Below are 18,647 nucleotides of genomic sequence, written 5' to 3' on the forward strand. Positions count from 1 at the left end.
TCTTAGTTGCTGCACATGGGCTTAATTACCCTGTGGCTTTTGGGATCTTAGTTCCCTGACCAGGGATTGAACCCACATCCCTGCATTGGAAGGCAGAGTCTTAACCACTGGACCCTGGGGAAATCTCCAGTTGTGGTCATTTTTGCAATCTCCCATACAAGCTGAGCGTTAGAATGATGAGAGTCCACCCAGACTGGATCACTTTAGTATTTATTATAATTTATGCCTCGTAACCAGGGGCTTCTAAATGTGACCAGAAACCTTGGGATACCCCTGATTCGCCCTCCCCCACTCTTTCTCCATCTTTTTGGCATCTTCCTGGCTGTGATGTCCGGGTGGCAGTCGTGGGCATGGATGTTCCCAGGCTCTGTCTCCTAAGAGGTGAAAATGGCACCGATGTTTGCCTACCTTAGGGTTTTCAGAAGGCAGACCTCCAGGAAACAAGGGGTCCAGGTGCACCTGTCGGGGCCTTGGCATGTGCCCACCCAAGACCTTCTTTTCCAGGATCCTTGCTTGGCTACAGCTGGATCTGGGATGTGGGTCTGGTACTCAAGTCTGCCCGGCATCCCGATTTTGGGGTGGGGATGAAGGGAAAGTTTAAGGCAGATCCTGGGGCCTTTTCCCCTTTTGAAATCTTCCTGGGATGGGGGTAGGGGACATCTCTCTACCTTGTCACTTTGTTTGATAGCTTCTTAGCACTTACTGTGGTTGGAACAAATCGTTTATTTATATTTATGATCTGGCTCCCTCCATCGAAGGCCCAGATTCTGTCTCTCGCACTGTTGACCTCCAGCCCTCTGATGCTGAGTAACAAAGGAGTACCCCGGGCCTGACCAGGGACCCTGTGGCCTCGCTAGCACTGGAGTTTGTGCTTGCCGCAGTGGGGCCGGCTGGAGAACTGCTTGAAGTTCTTCTCATAGGTGGGCAGGTTCTCTTTGAAGCAGTAGGCAGACTGCATGTCACACTCACAGGCCTGCAGCCCGCAGAGGCAGCTGACGCCAGGACCAAGGGCGCATTCGCCTGCAGGGAGACAGAGGGTCACGGGGGCGTCCAGCCAACCCCCAGGGCTTGGTTCTAAGATTGGGGAGAACAGGGAGCTCGCTGCAAGAGGTCAAGGGTTGAGAACTGAAAGGAAAAAGGAACTGGGAATCCCTCTCCTTCATCTCCAAGCCCTTCCACCATCACAGCTAGACATGCCCTGAAGAGACACCTGGAAAGAAACAGGAGAAGGGGCAGGTGTGGGCTGCACGTGAGTGGGGGGAGCATTGAGTTAGTGTCCCCAAGCAGCTCCCAGGGCAAGGACACACAGCCCATCTTCTCAGAGCTCAACTCCTATTTCCAACAGCTTACCTGGCATCTCACCTGGAAATCACTAGCATCTCCAGTATAAGATGCCCCAAAGGAAGCTCTTGATGTAAGTGCCCCCCTGCCCTACCCACTGATCTGGCCCTCCACCCACACTTTCAGCTTCAGAATTGGTACCACCTCCCGCTCAAGTCAGAGAACTAGCAGCCAACCTTGACCCCTGCCCTCCTTTCACTCCCACATTCCATCCACCCCAAAAGTTCCGCGGATGTCTCTACATTTAGAATATTTCACGCTCTGCCCTCCTCTCCCCATCTTCTTGGCCATGACCCCAATCCCTGTCATCACCAGCTCTCCCGCCCTAATGGAAGGAAATAAACAGGGGCTGTCTTGGAATGAACGAGGTTCACTCTCTTGCTGAAAGCCCCGCTGTGGTTTCCTACTATTTGAACAAAGACATCCCAAATCCTTGCCATGGACTCTGAAGCAGGCTTGCCGGAACAGGGCCCCTGCCTGCCTCTCCACGCCCCCAGTCCTCCACTCTCACCTGCCCTCTGCTCCAGGAACACTGGCCTCTTTGGGTCATATGCTTTGGTTGGTCTTGTCCCAGGGCCTCTGCACTTGCTAGTTTCTTTGTCTGAAACACTTCTCTCCAGGATCTTCAAGTGGCTGGAGGCATCCCACCTTTGGGTCTTGGTCAAATTTCCTCTCTTCAGAGAGGATCTCCCTGACCACTCCAGCTAAACTTCTCCAGCCACTCTCCCTCATGTCCCCGTTTGATCCACTGTACTTTTCGCATCTCTCACTCCTCTTACATTTGTTTACTTGCTTGTGTCGGTCTCTCCTTGACAAAGTGTAAGCTAGGCTTTTTCCGTCTTGTCCCTCCCAGTGTCCCCAGCAAGTAGAACAAATGCTGGCACACAGTATGTGCTCAACTAACAGTCCTTCAGTAAATGAATGAAACGTTAATGGGCCTTTGGGATTGAGTGTCTGCGTTGTGGCCAAATAACCACTAGGTGGGGATCTTTTATTTAGTAGTCAGAGTTGTCCGAGTGGTGTTGCTGTGTGTGTGTGTGTGTGTTCAGTTCAGTTCAGTCGCTCAATCATGTCTGACTTTTTGTGACCCCATGGACTGCAGCACACCAGGCCTCCCTGTCCATACCAACCCCCGGAGTTTACTCAAACTCATCTCCATTGAGTTGGTGATGCCATCCAACCATCTCATCCTCTGTCGCCCCCTTCTCCCACCTTCAATCTTTCCCAGCATCAGGGTCTTTTCAAATGAGTCAGTTCTTCACATCAGGTGGCCAAAGGATTGGAGTTGCAGCTTCAGCATCAGTCCTTCCAATGAATATTCAGGACGGACTGGTTGGATCTCCTTGCAGTTCAAGGGGCTCTCAAGAGTCTTCTCCAACACCACAGTTCAAAAGCATCAATTCTTTGATGCTCAGCTTTCTTTATCATCCAACTCTTACATCCATACATGACTACGATTCCCAATCTCTTTGGCACCAGAGACCAGTTTTATGGAAGATGATTTTTCCACGGACTGGGGATGGGAGAGGAAGGGATGGTTTCAGGATGATTCGAGGGCATCACACTTATTGTGCACTTTATTTCCATTCCTATTACATCAGCTCCACCTCAGATCATCAGGCATTATTAGATCCTGGGGGTTGGGGACCCCTGGCATAGGCAGCCTCCATTCTGTTCTGAGGCTTGGGGTGAGGAAGTGAGGCAGCCAGATCCTCTGATGTGTTGGCCTTGGGCAAGTTACTTTCAGTATCATTTATAAAATGGTGATAAAAACAATAGCGTCAAAAAGAAACAATGCCGTCTGCTTCAGGCATCGTGAGGATTTTCATTGTTTTTACAGATGGAGTGGTCTGGATATGCCCGGAGCACAGAGGCCTCTATAGACGCTGTTATCATGACGATGCTGCACATGCTGGAAGAAGAAGGCCCCTCTGAAGCTGGGCCACTGCTGGCTACAGTCTGGTTGCTTTCCTTCTCCCTCTCTGAAGTCCACAATTCCTGCAGGAAGCTGTCCTCCCCCAGCTCGCTGAAGCCTGGGCTTCTCAAGACATGTTGACGCCCACCCCACGCCTCGGTAGCTCTCCACTCACCCTCAGAAAATGGGCCAGGGACGGTTCCTGCCATTCCCGCTGCTCCTGGCGCCTGAATCGCCTTTGCCCTTGCACATCTGTGACAATCCTACAACACCCACGGGGCCCCCGCTCCCCTGGGGCTCCCCGAGAGCCCCCGTCCCATCCACGTCCGGGCCTCTCACCTCTGCTGCGCCCAGCTCCCCCCGGATTCCCTCCCCAGGCAGCCGCCATATAGAGGCCCCCAGGTCGTGAGGCTGCGCACGCAGTAGGGCTATTTGGGCGCAGGGCTCCAGCCCATCCAACCTCTCCTCCCTCCCAAAGGGCCTGGTGCCCTGTGCTGTCCATCACCCGGGTGCTGCCTGCCTGGAAACCGGAAGGGAGTCACATTTCCCACGCTTTCCTCTCTCTCCCCTTCTCTCTTTCTGTCTCTCTCTTGGTCTCCTATTCTTCTCCATCTCTTCTTTCGTCCATCTCCTTTCACCAAGCCTCCCTCTTCCTTTCTCACCACTCCCCTTTCTTGCTTTGTCTTCTGGTCTTTTCCAGAGCGCGAAGCGTAGTTCTCTCCTGACGATCAGCTCTACGTCTAATGACTGACCCGGTCCCCAGGCCGTGGGGACCGACCCGGCGTGGCAGTCTATCGCTGTGGGCATCCCACAGCTGTAGTAGGGTCAAGCCTGTCACTCGCTAGAAGAAGAGGCCGCCCTGGGCCAAGAAATGCCAGGCCTGCAAGTCATCTTTTAACAACAAGCCCAAATCCAGATTCTGCATCCTTCAGCTTGCTCATGGAGAAATGGAGACATGAAGACGGAACTGATCATGCTTTCGCATTCCATGAAACAGACTGAAAGATTTCCACCTGGGCTTCCCAGGCGGTGCTAGTGGTAAAGAACCCGTCTGCCAACTCAGGAGATATCAGAGACGTGGGTTCCACTCCTGAGTTGGGAAGATGCCCTGGAGGAGGGCATGGCAACCCACTCCAGTATTCTTGCCTGGAGAATCCCATGGACAGAGGAGCCCAGGGATCTACAGCCCATGGGTTGCAGAGTCAGACATGACTGAAACGACTTAGCACACACGCAAGCACACACTTCCACCAATGAGATGGGAAGGTCTACGCTCCTGCGTGAGCTCACTTAGACTGCCTGCCAGGCCGCTCCCTGTCTGCACCTGGCCCGTCCTGGTCTCTGAACCCTCTCCTTGGGTGCCCTTGTTTTAAAGCTCAGAGCTCTACATACTGCCTGAGCACTGCCCACTCCCCACTTCTCCCTGCAGAGACTCCCCAGTTCTCCCCGCAGCCCTCTGAGCTCCAGACACCAATATGCGTGTGTTCACATAGCCCCTCGAGCGTCCGATGTGAATCTCACACCCAGCACGCTCATCCAGGCTCTTGCTGTGACCGCAGAGTCTGTGCACCTCTATCCGCACAAGCTCATAGATGCATGGTTACCCCCAGACGCTCAGAACAACGATGTCAGAGTCAGCCTCCCTCGCCTTCAAGACTCACAAACCAATCCAACACCAGGTTCTGTCGGTTCACCTCCCAAGCACGCCCAGCGTCTGACACTCCACCCCAGCTACCGAGCCACACGACGGTCACTTCCCCCCAGTGTGACGGGAACAGCCCACTAGTGGCTCCCCCTCTTTCTTCCCTTGCTCCCCAACTTCTCTGGGCAGGGGCCAGAGTCCTCTTTCTAAAGGAAAATTTGAGCTGATCACTTTCTGCTTGAAGGCTTCTCCCTGCAACTGAAGGAGCAGGGGAGCCCCTCACTCCACAGCCAGGCCTCGCCAGACTCGTTTCTCATGGGACACCCACCCCCCACCCTCCTCTGGCTAAATGCCACCTCCCTAGAGAGGCCTTTCCCAACACCTGAAGTAGCATCCACCCCCCACTGCCGTCCTCATTCAGTAGCTTGTGGCCTTATTTCAGAGGTTTCACAGCACTTGTCGCTACCCGAGTATATCTTTCTTTCTGAATATTTCATGGACTCTCTCCCTGCCTGCACATAAGCTCCTTCCGGTCATGGAGTTTGTCTTTTTCTTGCAGATATTCGGCGGCAAACACGCGGTAAGGGCTCCATCACCGTATGCTGCTGCTTCACTGGCTGGACTTAGACACGGCCCGCCGGGCAGTGAACAGAGTTCCCATCCCAAGAAATGGGGAGTCAGGTTCTGGGTCCAGATCTGCCGCTTGAAAGCTCTGGCAACTCAGGGAAGTTGTTCCTCTCTGAGTCTCTTCCCTAGGCTTTCAAATGAGGGTACAGGTCCTTGTACAGACCATTTCATGAATTTCTTCACTCATTTGATCATCGGATATTGATTGAGTTTCTAACATATGCCCAGCCTTTGGCTAGGAAGCAGGGGGACAGGTCTGAGCAAGCAGACCCCACAACTGCATGGCTTCAGGCATCCTTCTCTGTGGCTTTATGAGGGTAAGCACCCACCCCCCACCCCGGGGCTCCTCAGGGGGCTCAGCAGTGAAGAATCCGCCTGCCAATGCAGGAGACGTGGGTTTGATCCCTGGTCTGGAAGATCCCCTGGAGGAGGAAATGGCAACCCACTCCAGTATTCTTGCCTGGGAAATTCAAGGGACAGAGGACCCTGGGGGAGGCTATAGTCCAGGGGTCGCAGAAGAGTCAGACACGACTGAGCATGCATGCACCGCCCCCCCCCCCTGCCCCCAACAAGTGCTCCCCAATCTCTTGGAGCTCAAACTCCAGTTGAGGGGAGAGCTGACCCATGAGTAAACAAATAATTGAACAAGATGAGATGATGTCAGGTTGAGACAGATTCTAGAAAAGGACAAGGGTGATGCGTCAGTGAGTGGAGGTGTTGTTGTGAGGAGTAAACTCAGCAAAGGAGAAAGGTCTTTGCAAACTACAAACTCCAGTGGTTACCTGGTTCGCCCTCCGCCTTGGGCAGAGGGCAGAGTCACAGGCTCAGAGATGGAGGTGACAGAGGGGCCTCGGGCTGGAACTCTGGCTCTGCCGCCCACGGCCGGGCCCCTCCCTGCCCGACAGATGTGGGCACTCGTGGGTGGAGGGGGCATCACCAGCGGCAGATCTTAAAATCCCTCGCGAATGCCAAGTGCTTATGCAAGCCCACTCAACAGAGGGCTAATGACCTCCCCAGTCGCCTGAGGGCAGCCGTCACCACTGGCAAGTTGGCCCCAGGGCTTGGGTTTCAGGCCTTTCTCTGCACTGCTCTCCCACTGACATTTCGAGACGTGGACAGACCAGGCTGTTTTTCTCCTTTCCCTTCCCTGCTCATACCAACCACATTCAGGAGCAGCCACTGGTTGCTAGGCAACCCGGAATTAGGCTTGGGTGCCAGATTTCAGAACTGGGAGGCTTGGGAGGTGATTAACCCTTGCAGGGCAGTTCTTTGAACTGCAGTGTAACTGGGGATTGTGGTGGGGGGTGGGGGGGAGAGCTATCATCCTATAAGGGGTTAATGACATTAGCTCAAGGGAAGGCCAATGCAGAGGAGATGCTTCCAAGAAATCTCTCAACAGTAATAAAGAAAATACCAGTGCTTTCCCATGAAGTGAAGGGGGAAAGGAAACTAGGGTTAAAAAAATAAAAAGAAGACATCTCAACTTCTAAAAGGAAAGGTATTAATTAAGCACCCACTCCGGGTCAGACCTCTGAGTTGGGGAGGGCTCAGTCTTTTTGCAATCCCAAGGACTGTAGCCCGCCAGGCTCCCCTGCTCATAGAAGTTTCCAGACAAGAATTCTGGAGCGGGTTGCCATTTCCTCCTCCAGTGACCTTAGAGACCCCTGGAAGTACTGAGTAGTGCTTTACAGAGGAGGGGACTAAGGCCCAGGGTGGTCGTGCAATTAATTCAGCTGGAAAACGAAGCTGGGATTCAGGCCCGGCTCTGCCTGACCCCAGAGCATTTGCTGTCTCTGGGCTTCTCAGCGAGGTGTACGGAGCTGGGACAGGAAGATCCAGGGCGCTGCGGGGGGCAAGCTCCTTCGGCTTTCCTTTGCCCCCTGGGCCGGAGCCGAACATTCTGACAGGCGTGCTGTAGGTAACAAGACTTGCATCTGTGTGAGCCCCCCAGTCCAGTCCCCTCCCAGCAGTCTCACGCCAGCGGGGAAGGCGGTGGGAGGCAGGAGCCCCAGCTGGGGTCGGACGACCTGGTCTGAGTCCCAGCGGTTCTTTCCTCGGCTGTGTGGCCTTGGCTGTCTCACTTCACGTCTCTGAGCCTCAGGGTCCTCCCGATAACGGGGAGGACAGTGCCCACCTCAGAGGCTTACTGTGGATTCAAAGAGCTGAGTGCCAAGCCTCCTTCAGCTGCTGATGAACTTCAGCTGTGGTGAATGCACCTGCTTTACGGATGCAGACTCAGAAAACTCTGGCCAGCAGTGTGTTCCAGAGCACCGGAAAGTCTCAAGACACATGAGATTGAGTTTGCCTGAGGCCTGGGTCAGCCCTTCCCCATCTCTGGGCCTCAGTGAGGGGTTGGTCGGGCTGCTCTCCAAAAGCACTGGCAGCAGGGCCCAGGGCTGCCTCATTCTGTGCCCCGGGCCCTGGCACAGCGCCGGCCCTGGATGGGTACCCTGTGGGTCCTCAGTTGATACTGGGCACGGGAATGGATGTGGGTGGGGTTCACTTGGGGTCTCAGCCCACATCGGCAGCAGGAGCCAGGCCACCTGGCTCCCAGCCCTGTTCCTGGAAATAGGGACTTGGCAAGCTGAAGCTCCAATACTCTGGCCACCTGATGCGAAGAGCCGACTCACTGGAAAAGACCCTGATGCTGGGATAGATCAAAGGCAGGAGGAGAAGGGGGCGACAGAGGATGAGGTGGGTGGATGGCATCACCAACTCAATGGACATGACTTTGAGCAAACTCCAGGAGATGGCTAAGGACAGGGAAGCCTGGCGTGCTGCAGTCCCTGGGGTCACAAAGAGTCAGGTGTGACTGAGTGATGGAACAGAGGTGGGTGTGGGAACAGCAGGGGGTCAGCCTGGAACTCACTGGCTAGGTCAGCTGCAGAAGGGGGTGCTAGTGCCCTGGTGAGGATGGTTAAACGTCCCTCCTCGCTAACTCTCTTAGACAGGTGCTGGACTCCGGGATTCCTGGTCAAGCTTCAAGAGCAACTGGCCGCTGCTGCTTGGCAGGGGCCAGCATCTGTGGAAAGCACAGCCCAGGCCACGAACGTTCCAGCCCATCTCTGAGGTCCTGCCTGCACCTACCACCAACACCCAGCGTGATGTGCCAAGCAGGCAACACGTTCTGTGCCACCTGCTGGGGCTCCAGCCTCTGCTCCCAGGTCACTTTCCTCCATCTCCTGGGGTCCCCGGCTGCGGCTCTGGTCCCCACGGCGGAAGGTGAAGAGGGTTGCTAAAGAAGCTGCTCCAGGAGCAGAGGACCCAGGCCCGCCCAGAGGAGCAGAGGGTTTGGTCGGGGGCGCGGGACCGCAGGGCAGGAAGGTCCTTGGCACCTACTGAAAACCTGCTTCCCTCTTCAGAGCTGTTTCCCTCCTTCTCGGCTCCTGGGCTCTACGGGGGCATCAGGGGAGAGAGCTCTCGGAGCGCATCTGCTCTCCCAGCGATGCCCGTTCCACCACCCTAAGGTGACACCTGACGTGACAAAGGTCAAGTTCAAGGTGAAACGAGATGAGACGAGACCACGTGAAGGCGAGACCGCGAGCCAGATGAAGAGGCCTCGGGCAGCTTTTCTGTGTGCCCCTCCCCCACCAAGCAAGAGCCAGTTTCGCCCCGTTTCCCGCCCCCACCCCCCAACACGCGGGGTCGGGAGGGACAAGAAACTCGGTGCCACCACTTGTGGAAGCAGGTGATCCTCTGAGCTCACCCTCCTCCAGTCCCCCCTTGCCCCCCGTCCACCAGACCGTGATCCCGCCCCGTGTCCCGGACGCGGCTGAGGGGGTCTCACAGTGGAGATGCTTGGCTTTAGGCTGGAGGGCGGTCAGGAACTCTTCTTGCGCTCACATAGGAAAAACGGGGTCCCTTCCCCATCGACAGTAGGCCCGAAGATGGGAGAGCGGAAAAGCAGACTCCGCTGAAGCTGGGCCTCCCGCCCCCAGGGGTCTGGGCCAGGTTCCAGCTCCCCGGTGCCAGAACCGGGCAGACCATGCCAACCTGACTCAGTGTGTCCTGGGCCTGAGCTCTGGGTGGAGATGAAGGCAAGGGAGGTGGTCTCCCCGCCCCGCAAGGGGACAGATGATCTCCAAGACACGCTCACAGCTCTGAATAAACACGCAAGGGAGGACAGTGTTTCCCGTGACTCCACAAGGCCGCGCGAAAGGCGAGTCACTCACTCGAAGGGGCGTTCAGACCACCCGCCCTGCTGAACTGAACGGCCTTGGCGACAAGGCTGTGGCCGGCTGCCTGCAAGTGAGCTTGCGCTTTAGATCCAGCCTGCCCTACCCACCACCCAGCCGCCCCGGATCACGCTGAGACCTCGGAGGCCCCTCCGCACGTGCTGGACACTCAGCGCTGGCCCGCCTGTCCTCTGTCCTCTTCCCTGAATGGCCTCGAAGACAGATGGGCTCCCTACCCTGCCCCCCACCATTCACTCTGCTGTCCCCCACGGCATCTACCCATCTTGGCACTCAACCCCCTTCACAAATATTTGTTCAACTGAAAGACAGCCGAGCTGCTTTGTTAACACACAACAGACATCGGGAAGAAGCTTCTCAATAGCAACAGCTGCCAAGCACAAGATTCACTGTAATCTTCGGTCAACAACTACTTATCGAGCCCAGGAGAGACCCCGGGTGGGCGGTGGGGACTGTGTGCTGAAACCCAAACTCCAGGGGAGGGAGCTGGGGGGCGCAGCTTTGAGCAGGAACCAGGGGGGGACCAGGGGGGTACCAGGGCTGGGCTCTCAGGAAGCGTTGATGCTCAGAATGGCCACTCTCCATCCCAAAGCACTTGGGAAAAAAAATCTCCTTTTCCCAAATTTCTCTGGGCCCACGAGGCTGAACTTAAAGAAAGGCCCAGGGTCAAGGACATTCTCTGCCGAGAGGACTACTCACAGACCACGGTCCCGTTGACCATGTGGAACTGGTAGCCGTTCAGCACGGGCTGGCAGCCGAGCCGCTTCACCCTCTCGTAGCAGCAGTCGTGGGCCAGGCAGCACCTGTGGGCCAGATGGAGGGAGATGGGGGCTTTCCTGAGGACGGCCCCAGGGAGAAGGCGGGAAAGGACTCACCCGCCTCCTTCCCAGATGACAAGGTGCGGGAGGCAGGGAGGTGACTTCCTGATGGTGTTGAAAATCGTAGAAAGAGCCCTTCTCTACCTACTGCTGGCTCATGAGCTCCTCACAGTGACCCTAGGAGGTGCAGTCCTTGTCCCCATTCTGTGGGGGAGGAAACGAGGTTCAGAGGTGAATTTCCCCCAAATCTAGGCTCCCATGACGTATTCATCCATTTAATGACTTGCCGTCGTTGTTCAGTCACTACGTCGTGTCCGACTCTCTGAGACCCCATGGACTGCAGCGCGCCAGGCTTCCCCCTGTCCTTCACTAACTCCCAGAGTTTGCTCAAACTCCTGTCCACTGAGTCGGTGATGCCATCCAACCATCTCATCCTCTGCCGCTCTCTTCTCCTTTTGCCTTCAGTTAATGATGGAGCACCAACTATGTGCCCAGCCCTCGGAGAGGCTCTGAGCAGACAAAGGTCAGCACGTCAGACGTAATCCTTCGGTCTTTGCTCCGTTGAGGCTCAAAGCCAGTGAGACGGCAATGGGATAGACGGAGCGGGGACAGCGCTGGAGGAGAGAAAACAGCTGGGGATGGCCTCGGCCCGCCGCCCCAGCCAAGTCAGAGTGGCAGGAATGCAGAGATGGGGACTGGCTGATCCCTTGGGCTGGACGCTCAGTCTTCCTCCATCACCATCTGTATCCACACGTGGGCTCCTGGTTGTCTGTCATCTTTGGCTAACAGTGCTGGAATGCTCATCAGCCTTAGGACTCGGAAGGGGAGGCATCGAGCGTTAAAGGGCCTGGACTTTGAAACAAGAAAACTCTGGTGCAAATCCTGAGTCTGCCACTCAAGGGGCTGAAGGTCTTCGGTCTCTGCAGCTTTGTTCAGCGGGTCCCCCGTAAAATGTCCACCAGTGTCCCCATAAGATGGAGACAGTGGCCTGGCCTCGACCATGCGCTAGCAGGATTAAACCAGGCCCTGCGTGCAGAGCACCAGTCCCAGGGCTCAGCGCGTGCCGGGCATTTTGGCAATGCCAGGCGCCCTCCAGGGCTCTGGAGTCTTCCTGGCTGGAACAATCTGTGGTCTCAAGAGCCCAGCCCAGAGGGCTCAAGCTCCAGGGATGATATTCAGGCCCTGCTGTGGGGCTATATTCATCCACACTCTGGTGAAAGCGGCCAGGAACATTTTGCTTCTTATTTCTTCAAATAAAAAGATGCACAGACTGTCCTGTCTCCTACTTCCCCGTTCCCTCCGCAGATAACACCAACCTCCACCTTTTCTGGGAACTCACACTCCCCCCTCCCCATCCTGAGAAGCAGGCCTGGCAGCCAGGTCTGGGCCATGTGGCCTCACCCAGATGGACAACTTCTCCAAACTGGGCCATGTGGCCTCACCCAGATGGACAACTTCTCCAAACTGGGCCACTCAGATTCTCTCTCCTTCCCGCAGAATGGAATTAGGATGGGAGACAGCGGTCAGTCTTGCTGCACTGATAATCCTAAAACGTGAGGGCCCTAGAAAAGATGGCATTTGCCACGAGGACTGAGAGCTGGGCGTTTTTCTAGAGCTCTGGGCAGGGCTGACCACATGATCTGCATAGTGCAACATGAAAACGAAGGGGCCCCTTATTCAAACACCATCCAGCATTTCAAGATGGTGACAGCCGAGCGGCGAACCTCCTGCGGGCCCCAGACGGCAGGAAGCCAGCCCCAGCCCTGGGCCTCTCAGGACCTCCCTCCCACTCCCATTCAGTTTTGTCCTTCTGCTCAGGCTCACCCGAATGGGTTTGTTCCTTGCAATTTGCAAGTCCGAACATCCTCTCTCTCTTCAGGAAGGGATTTCGATGAGAATCGAGTGACAGAAAGCCTCAGAGCCTCTGCACTCACCTGTCAGTGTTATCCACGGGGGTCCCCTTGCCCCCGAGCCCGCAGTAGCAGCCATATCCATAATATGAGAAGAAGGCGCTCCGCCCTGTGATGTGTTTGACCATCCTTTGAAACTGCCAGAAGCTGCTGTGCGTGGGGGCCATCACTGCCGAGGAGCAAATAAGGAAGAAGGAAAGAAGTGATGAGAAAGATTGCTTTCACATCCCCTAGCCGGAGCCCCCTAAACTGGACGCCAGCCCCTTTAATGGGGACGGGAGAGGGTCAGTCTACTGCATCACACAGCTAGTTTCTTGCTATCCCAGGGGGAGAACCCAGTTTCCAGGACGTTCAGGACAATGCTGTCAACTACAGTCTGCTCCCCACAGGAAAAGACCACCATCCCGTGCAGAAACACCCTCAGGTCTGACGCTAATCATTAACAAGAAAGGTTCAAAGCCAGAAATGCCAGTCCCTGCAAAAATCACTGGGGCTCTTACAGTCTCACAGGAGAAACAAAATACTTAAGAGGCAGAAAAAGCTGTCCTCGATTCATTTTTTTAACAGCAAATATAGGTGACACAGTGGTAAAGAATTCCCCTGCCAATGCAGGAGATGCAAGAGATGCAGGTTCGATCCCCGAGTGGAGAAGATCCCCTGGAGTAGGAAATGGCAACCCACTGCAGCATTCTTGCCTGGAAAATTCCATGGGCAGAAAAGCCTGGCAGCCCATAGTCCATGGGGTCACAAAGAGTCAGACATGAATGAGCATACACACACACACACACACACGCACAAAAGAACTTAGCAATTTTTACTTCTACAAAGTGCTTAGGAAAGTGAGGGGAAATATATATATATATATGTATATGTATATATTTATATTTATATATATGTATGTATATATATATATATATGGAGAGAGGAATGTTTGCTGCAGCATTATTTGTGATATCAAAAAATTGGAGACTACCCACATGCCTGCTGACAAGGAGATAATAACTAAATGATGTCTTGAAAACATACTACTTTTAATAGCAATATCACTAGGCAGTGGGACTGAGGAAGTAGGTGGAGAAAAAAACAGGCAACATTAACCCTAAATACATTCATGCTGTCTGATATATATATTTTTTACAACAAGTCTGTGTTACTTTTCTATTGAAATGTTGGCAACACATGTATGTAACGGCCCGAGTGTATGTCAGTCTCTCAGTGGTGTCTGACTCTTTGCAACCCCATGGACTGTAGCCTGCCAGGCTCCTCTGTCCATGGGATTCTCCAGGCAAGAATACTGGAGTGGGTTGCCATTTCCTCCTCCAGGGGATCTTCTTGACCCAGCGATCAAGCCCATGTCTCCTCCTCCAGGGGATCTTCCGGACTCAGGGATCAAAGCTTCGTCTCTCTGGTTTCCTGCATTGGCAGGTGGATTCTTTACCCCTGCACCACCTGGGAAGCCCAGGTAAAGGCCTAAAAGGATGTATATCAAACTCTGAAGACGGTTTACATAGAAATGGATAAGGGTCTGTGAAAGATGGGAAGGGGTTTTATCTTGTTACTCTATACTAATGTATTTTACTTTTCAATTACAAGTGAATATTAGTTTTACAATAAAAATAAAATAAAAACATGAAGAAGAAAACCCAAAATGGGAGGTTTAGGGAGATTTTTCCAGGAGCCCTCCCATCTCATTCTGTGACTTTGGATGCCCTGTGGTCCCAAACTCTGCGGAGGGGCCCAAGCCTGGGGGCGGTCTCTGCGGCCGAAGCAGCGCCTGGAGAGAGGGTAGGACCATCCTGAGACACCGCTCTTGGGGTACATGGAGCTGGGTGTTTGCAGCAGTGGTCCTTCCTGCACACGGATCCCCTGCCTCTAACATCATGATCTTGAAAAAATGGTGCCTTCCACCACCGACTAAGTGAAACGGGGACCCCATTTTTGACATTTTGACTTAGGGACCCAAAAGTGATTGCTTCACAGCTGAAACAGACAGAAAAATGGGTTTGGGCAAATCTCCACTCATCTCATCAAAGCAACAAGTCAGAGAGTTTTCCAGCACACCCAACACTGTTTCCTAGTAAGTTCTCTTTCACTTTGCAGAAATATGTAATCTGATCTCCTGGAAGCAATGACTTATAATTACCCATTATTCCACAGGTCACCGTAAGAACGCCTTTCTGAGGAGAATTAATCATTCCTACATTAGCTAGATGTATGTCCACGCTTTTGTTCTGGAATCCATACGACTTTAAATGAAGGCAACTTAAGGTGAAGACAACAAACCAGGGTGACCAAGGGGGCCAGAGGCGGGGTGAGTCGGGAGGCAGGGGCTGACACACGCAGGGCTGCACATAAAACACGTGACTGATGAGAACCCACCGTATACACAGGGGACTCTGCTCAGCTCTCTAACGACCTGTGTGGGAAGCAAGCCTATAAAAGGGGGGACACATGTACATCCGTAAACTGCGCCATGCAGGGAAAACTAACACAGCATTGTAAATCGACTATGCTCCAATAAAAATCTATTTAAAAATAAGTAAATAAACGCAACTGGCATCCAAAGACTCCTGAAAGGTATGTGTGTGGTACAACAGTGGTCAGATGCCCTCTTTCTTGGCAAATGGTTAGCAACCTTTGATTTTCTAAATGTTCTGTGAGATCCCAGCACTGGGGTGAGTGCTTTTTGCAGAAGCAGCAGAAGCAGGAGGCCTTCGGTGGGGGCCCACTTCACTGCGGGCTCCCCTCTGAGCGACGCGTGATTCCGCTCACCTGACGCCACCTGAGGAGGGGTCGCCCCAGAGACAGACAGGGGGTCACACCCTGGAGCTCGCCCCGCTGTGACTACTTACAGCAGGAGGCAAAGACCACGAGAACCCCGAAGACCTTCATTCCCGAGGAGCTCAGGCGGTTTTCGAGGGCGCTGCCAGCTGAAGTCCTATTTGGAGAGAAAATAACCAAAATGAGGGACGCCATGTGGTAGCGAAACCCACAACCACAGCGCAGGTCTTCAAAAGCCCTCAGTGGAGGGCTCCGAGCAAAGAGACCTTTTCAAACCTAATCATCTCTGAATACAATACCCCCTCGGGTATTTAGACCTAAATATAAAGATAAGAATGGTTCAATTGTTTGAAAAGTCCATGTTTTTGTTTTTGTTTTTTTTTCAATTTCTTTCTTTGGCAACACTAAGCCTTCATCCTTTTTTAGTTTTCTTTTGAAGAGTCAATATTTCCTGTGTTGCCAAGTTGACAGGCAAATACGGTTCATGATGGGAATCCACTGTGGGAAAGTCTGGCCCCATTTACATGGCAGTCCCCCTGGGTTTTCCTTCCTTGATGACCAGGTAACTTATTCATAAACCTAGCCCCTCTGAATCCTAGCTTGCTCTCCTAAAGAGACTAAAATTGCCTATCAGTCATTTCAAACATTTATTAAGAAATTAGTTGGAGTCTTAAAAAAATTATACAAATGAACTTATTTGCAAAACAGAAATAGACTCACAGCCATAGGAAACAAACTTATGATTAGAAAGTGGGGGATGGAGGGATAAATCAGGAGTTTGGGATTAACAGAGACACACTATTGTAAATAAAATAGATAACCAACAAGGACCTACTACATAGTACAGGGAACTGTACTCAGCACTCTGTAATAACCTACATGGGAAAAGAATCTGAAAAAGAACAGATATATGTATAACTAAGTGGGGCTTCCCTGGTGGCTCAGATGGTAAAGAATCTGCTGCAATGCAGGAGACCCAGGTTCAATCCCTGGGTCGGGAAGATGCCCTGGAGAAGGGAAGGGCAACCCACTCCAGTATTCTTGCCTGGAGAAGCCCAAGGACAGAGGAGCCTGGTGGGCTACAGTCCATGGGGTTGCAAAGAGTCATACAGGACTGAGTGACTAACACATACAAGTCATTCTGCTATGCACCTGAAACTAACACAACATTGTAAATGAATTACACTTCAATAAAAAAAAGAAAAAAAACGCTTAGCAGATCACTGTAGCATATCTATCTATTTCTAATAAAGTAAATTCTTTGTAAAGAAGAAATAGAAATTAGTAAATGCAAGGTGCCATTTTCCTTAAGGGCTTCATGTCTGTACATTATTTAATCCTCGCAATAACCTGAGAGACTCTATTATCAGTTTCGAGATGGAGAAACTGAGGCCCGGTGAGTTTGGACAACTTCCTCCTGCTCACACAGCCCCCTACTGCACCGACTTGTGGAGATCAACTAAAATAAAGCAAGTAAAACAGACCGGCACTGTAAAACTCTGCACCAGGTGACCGCACCCTTCTTATCACTACTGGCAACGGTGCATGTGTACCTGCTCAGTCATGCACGGCTCTTAGCAACCCCATGGACTGGAGCCCGCCAATCTCCTCTGTCCATGGGATTTTCCTGGTTAGAATACTGAAGTGGGTTGCTATCCCCCCCATCCAGGGGTGTCTCCCAGACCTAGGGATCGAACCTGCGTCTCGTGCATTGGCAGGCAGATTCTTCACCTCCAAGCCATCTGGGAAGGTCATTAGCAATGGTAAGGGTAGCCATAGCCCGCACACTTCTCACAGGATGGCAGAGGAGAACGTGGGCTCAGGATCCCATGTCCTCCCGTGGAGCCCCGTGGCAAAGTTTCCCAAGAAAATTTCAAAACAAGCGTCCTGCCGGAGCATCCTGGGAGAATTTGCTACTTTTGCCCTCATTGGCAAGATTCTGGCAGATGCTGAGAGGCTGGGCCTGACCGGGCCTGGTCCCAGCCAGACTTCATCTCAGATGCTGCAAGGGATGTTTTTAAATTAGGTTCCATCTTACAGGCTGACTTCCTTTGTTTCTTTTGAGTGTGAAAAAAAATAACTGTGTGATGGTTTAGCCCATGACGAAGGGACTCATACCTTTCAAAACAGCGAGTGATGACACTTTGGTGAGAAGAAAGGGACCTGGGTGCATTTCTGGTAATGAGATAGCACAGGCTCTTATTAAGCATCAACTATTCCCTGGGGGCTCAGCGGTAAAGAATCTGCCTGCAATGCAGGAGGCCTGGTTTTGATCCCTGGGTCAGGAAGATCCCCTGGAGGAGGGCATGGCACCCCACTCCAGTATTCTGGCCTGGAGAATCCCATGAACAGAGGAGCCTGGAGGGCTACAGTCCATGGGGTCTCAGAGTCTGACACAACTGAAGTAATTTAGCACACACATGCCTTCTTCTAAGGAGACAAGATTGTGGCCCCAGGAGGGCCTCCAAGCTGGTTGGAGACCAAGTAGGTAAGTATAGACCATACATGGATCAAAAGCGCCCCATGGGAAGAAAGTCTGTGTGGTTCTCCAGGGCTTCCTGAATGCTTGGCAGTCTCTGGCAGGCCCCCTCTTCAGGGATGGGATATCAGCTGCTCCTGACGCTCTCACTCACCCCCTGGGAACTGCCTCTGTCTGCTCCAAGGTTGTGACCCTGCCCAGCCAAGATGGGAGGAGTAGCCCCTGGAGGTGATGATTTAAAGGGCCAAGCCCCCAGGATGTTGAGAAAAGGGAATTCTTGGGCACTGTTGACAGGAATGTGAATTGGTGTAGCCAAACAGTGTGGAGGTTTCTCAAAATATTAAAGACAGAACTACCACCAGCTCAGGTCAGTTCACTCTTGTCTCAATCTCAATCAATCTCAATCTGAATTGCAAACGAGATTCAGTCTCAGTCCTGTCTGACTCTTTGTGACCCCATGGACCGCAGCACGCCAGGCCTCCCAGTCCACCACCAACTCCCGGAGCTTGCTCAAACTCATGTCCATTGAGTCGGTGATGCCATCCAACCATCTCATCCTCTGTCGTCTCCTTCTTTTCCTGCCTTCAATCTTTCCCAGCATCAGGGTCTTTTCCAATGAGTCAGCTCTACACATCAGGTGGCCAAAGTAATGGAGTTTCAGCTTCAGCATCAGTCCTTCCAGTGAACATTCAGGACTGATTTCCTTTAGGATGGACTGGTTGGATCTCCTTGCATCACTACCGTATGATCCAACTATTCCACTTCTGGGTAGTTACCCAAAGAAAACAGAAACACTAATCTGAAAAGACATATGACCTTTATATTCACTGCAGCATTATTTACAATAGCCAAGATATGAAGCAACCTAAGCATTCCTTGACATGTATATATAATGAAATATTGTTGTTCAGTTGCTAAGTCATGTCCAACTCTTTGCAACC

The 18,647-nt window shown here is 52.8% G+C and overlaps 1 protein-coding gene across 1 annotated transcript in view; it reads right to left on the reverse strand.

Annotated features, from left to right (window-relative positions):
* Positions 1 to 18,647, reverse strand: part of PLA2G2C (phospholipase A2 group IIC) — a 25,733-nt gene continuing 7,086 nt past the window's right edge. The window contains exons 3-6 of the mRNA XM_043909044.1: positions 15,299 to 15,384; positions 12,471 to 12,615; positions 10,418 to 10,521; positions 1 to 1,020 (exon numbers count right to left, since the gene is read on the reverse strand). Of these exons, the coding sequence (XP_043764979.1) occupies positions 854 to 1,020; positions 10,418 to 10,521; positions 12,471 to 12,615; positions 15,299 to 15,338 (456 nt within the window). The 5' untranslated portion in view covers positions 15,339 to 15,384 and the 3' untranslated portion in view covers positions 1 to 853. The remainder of the gene's footprint in view (positions 1,021 to 10,417; positions 10,522 to 12,470; positions 12,616 to 15,298; positions 15,385 to 18,647) is intronic.

The sequence above is a fragment of the Cervus elaphus genome, chromosome 8, assembly GCF_910594005.1.
Source record: "Cervus elaphus chromosome 8, mCerEla1.1, whole genome shotgun sequence".
NCBI lineage: Eukaryota > Metazoa > Chordata > Mammalia > Artiodactyla > Cervidae > Cervus > Cervus elaphus.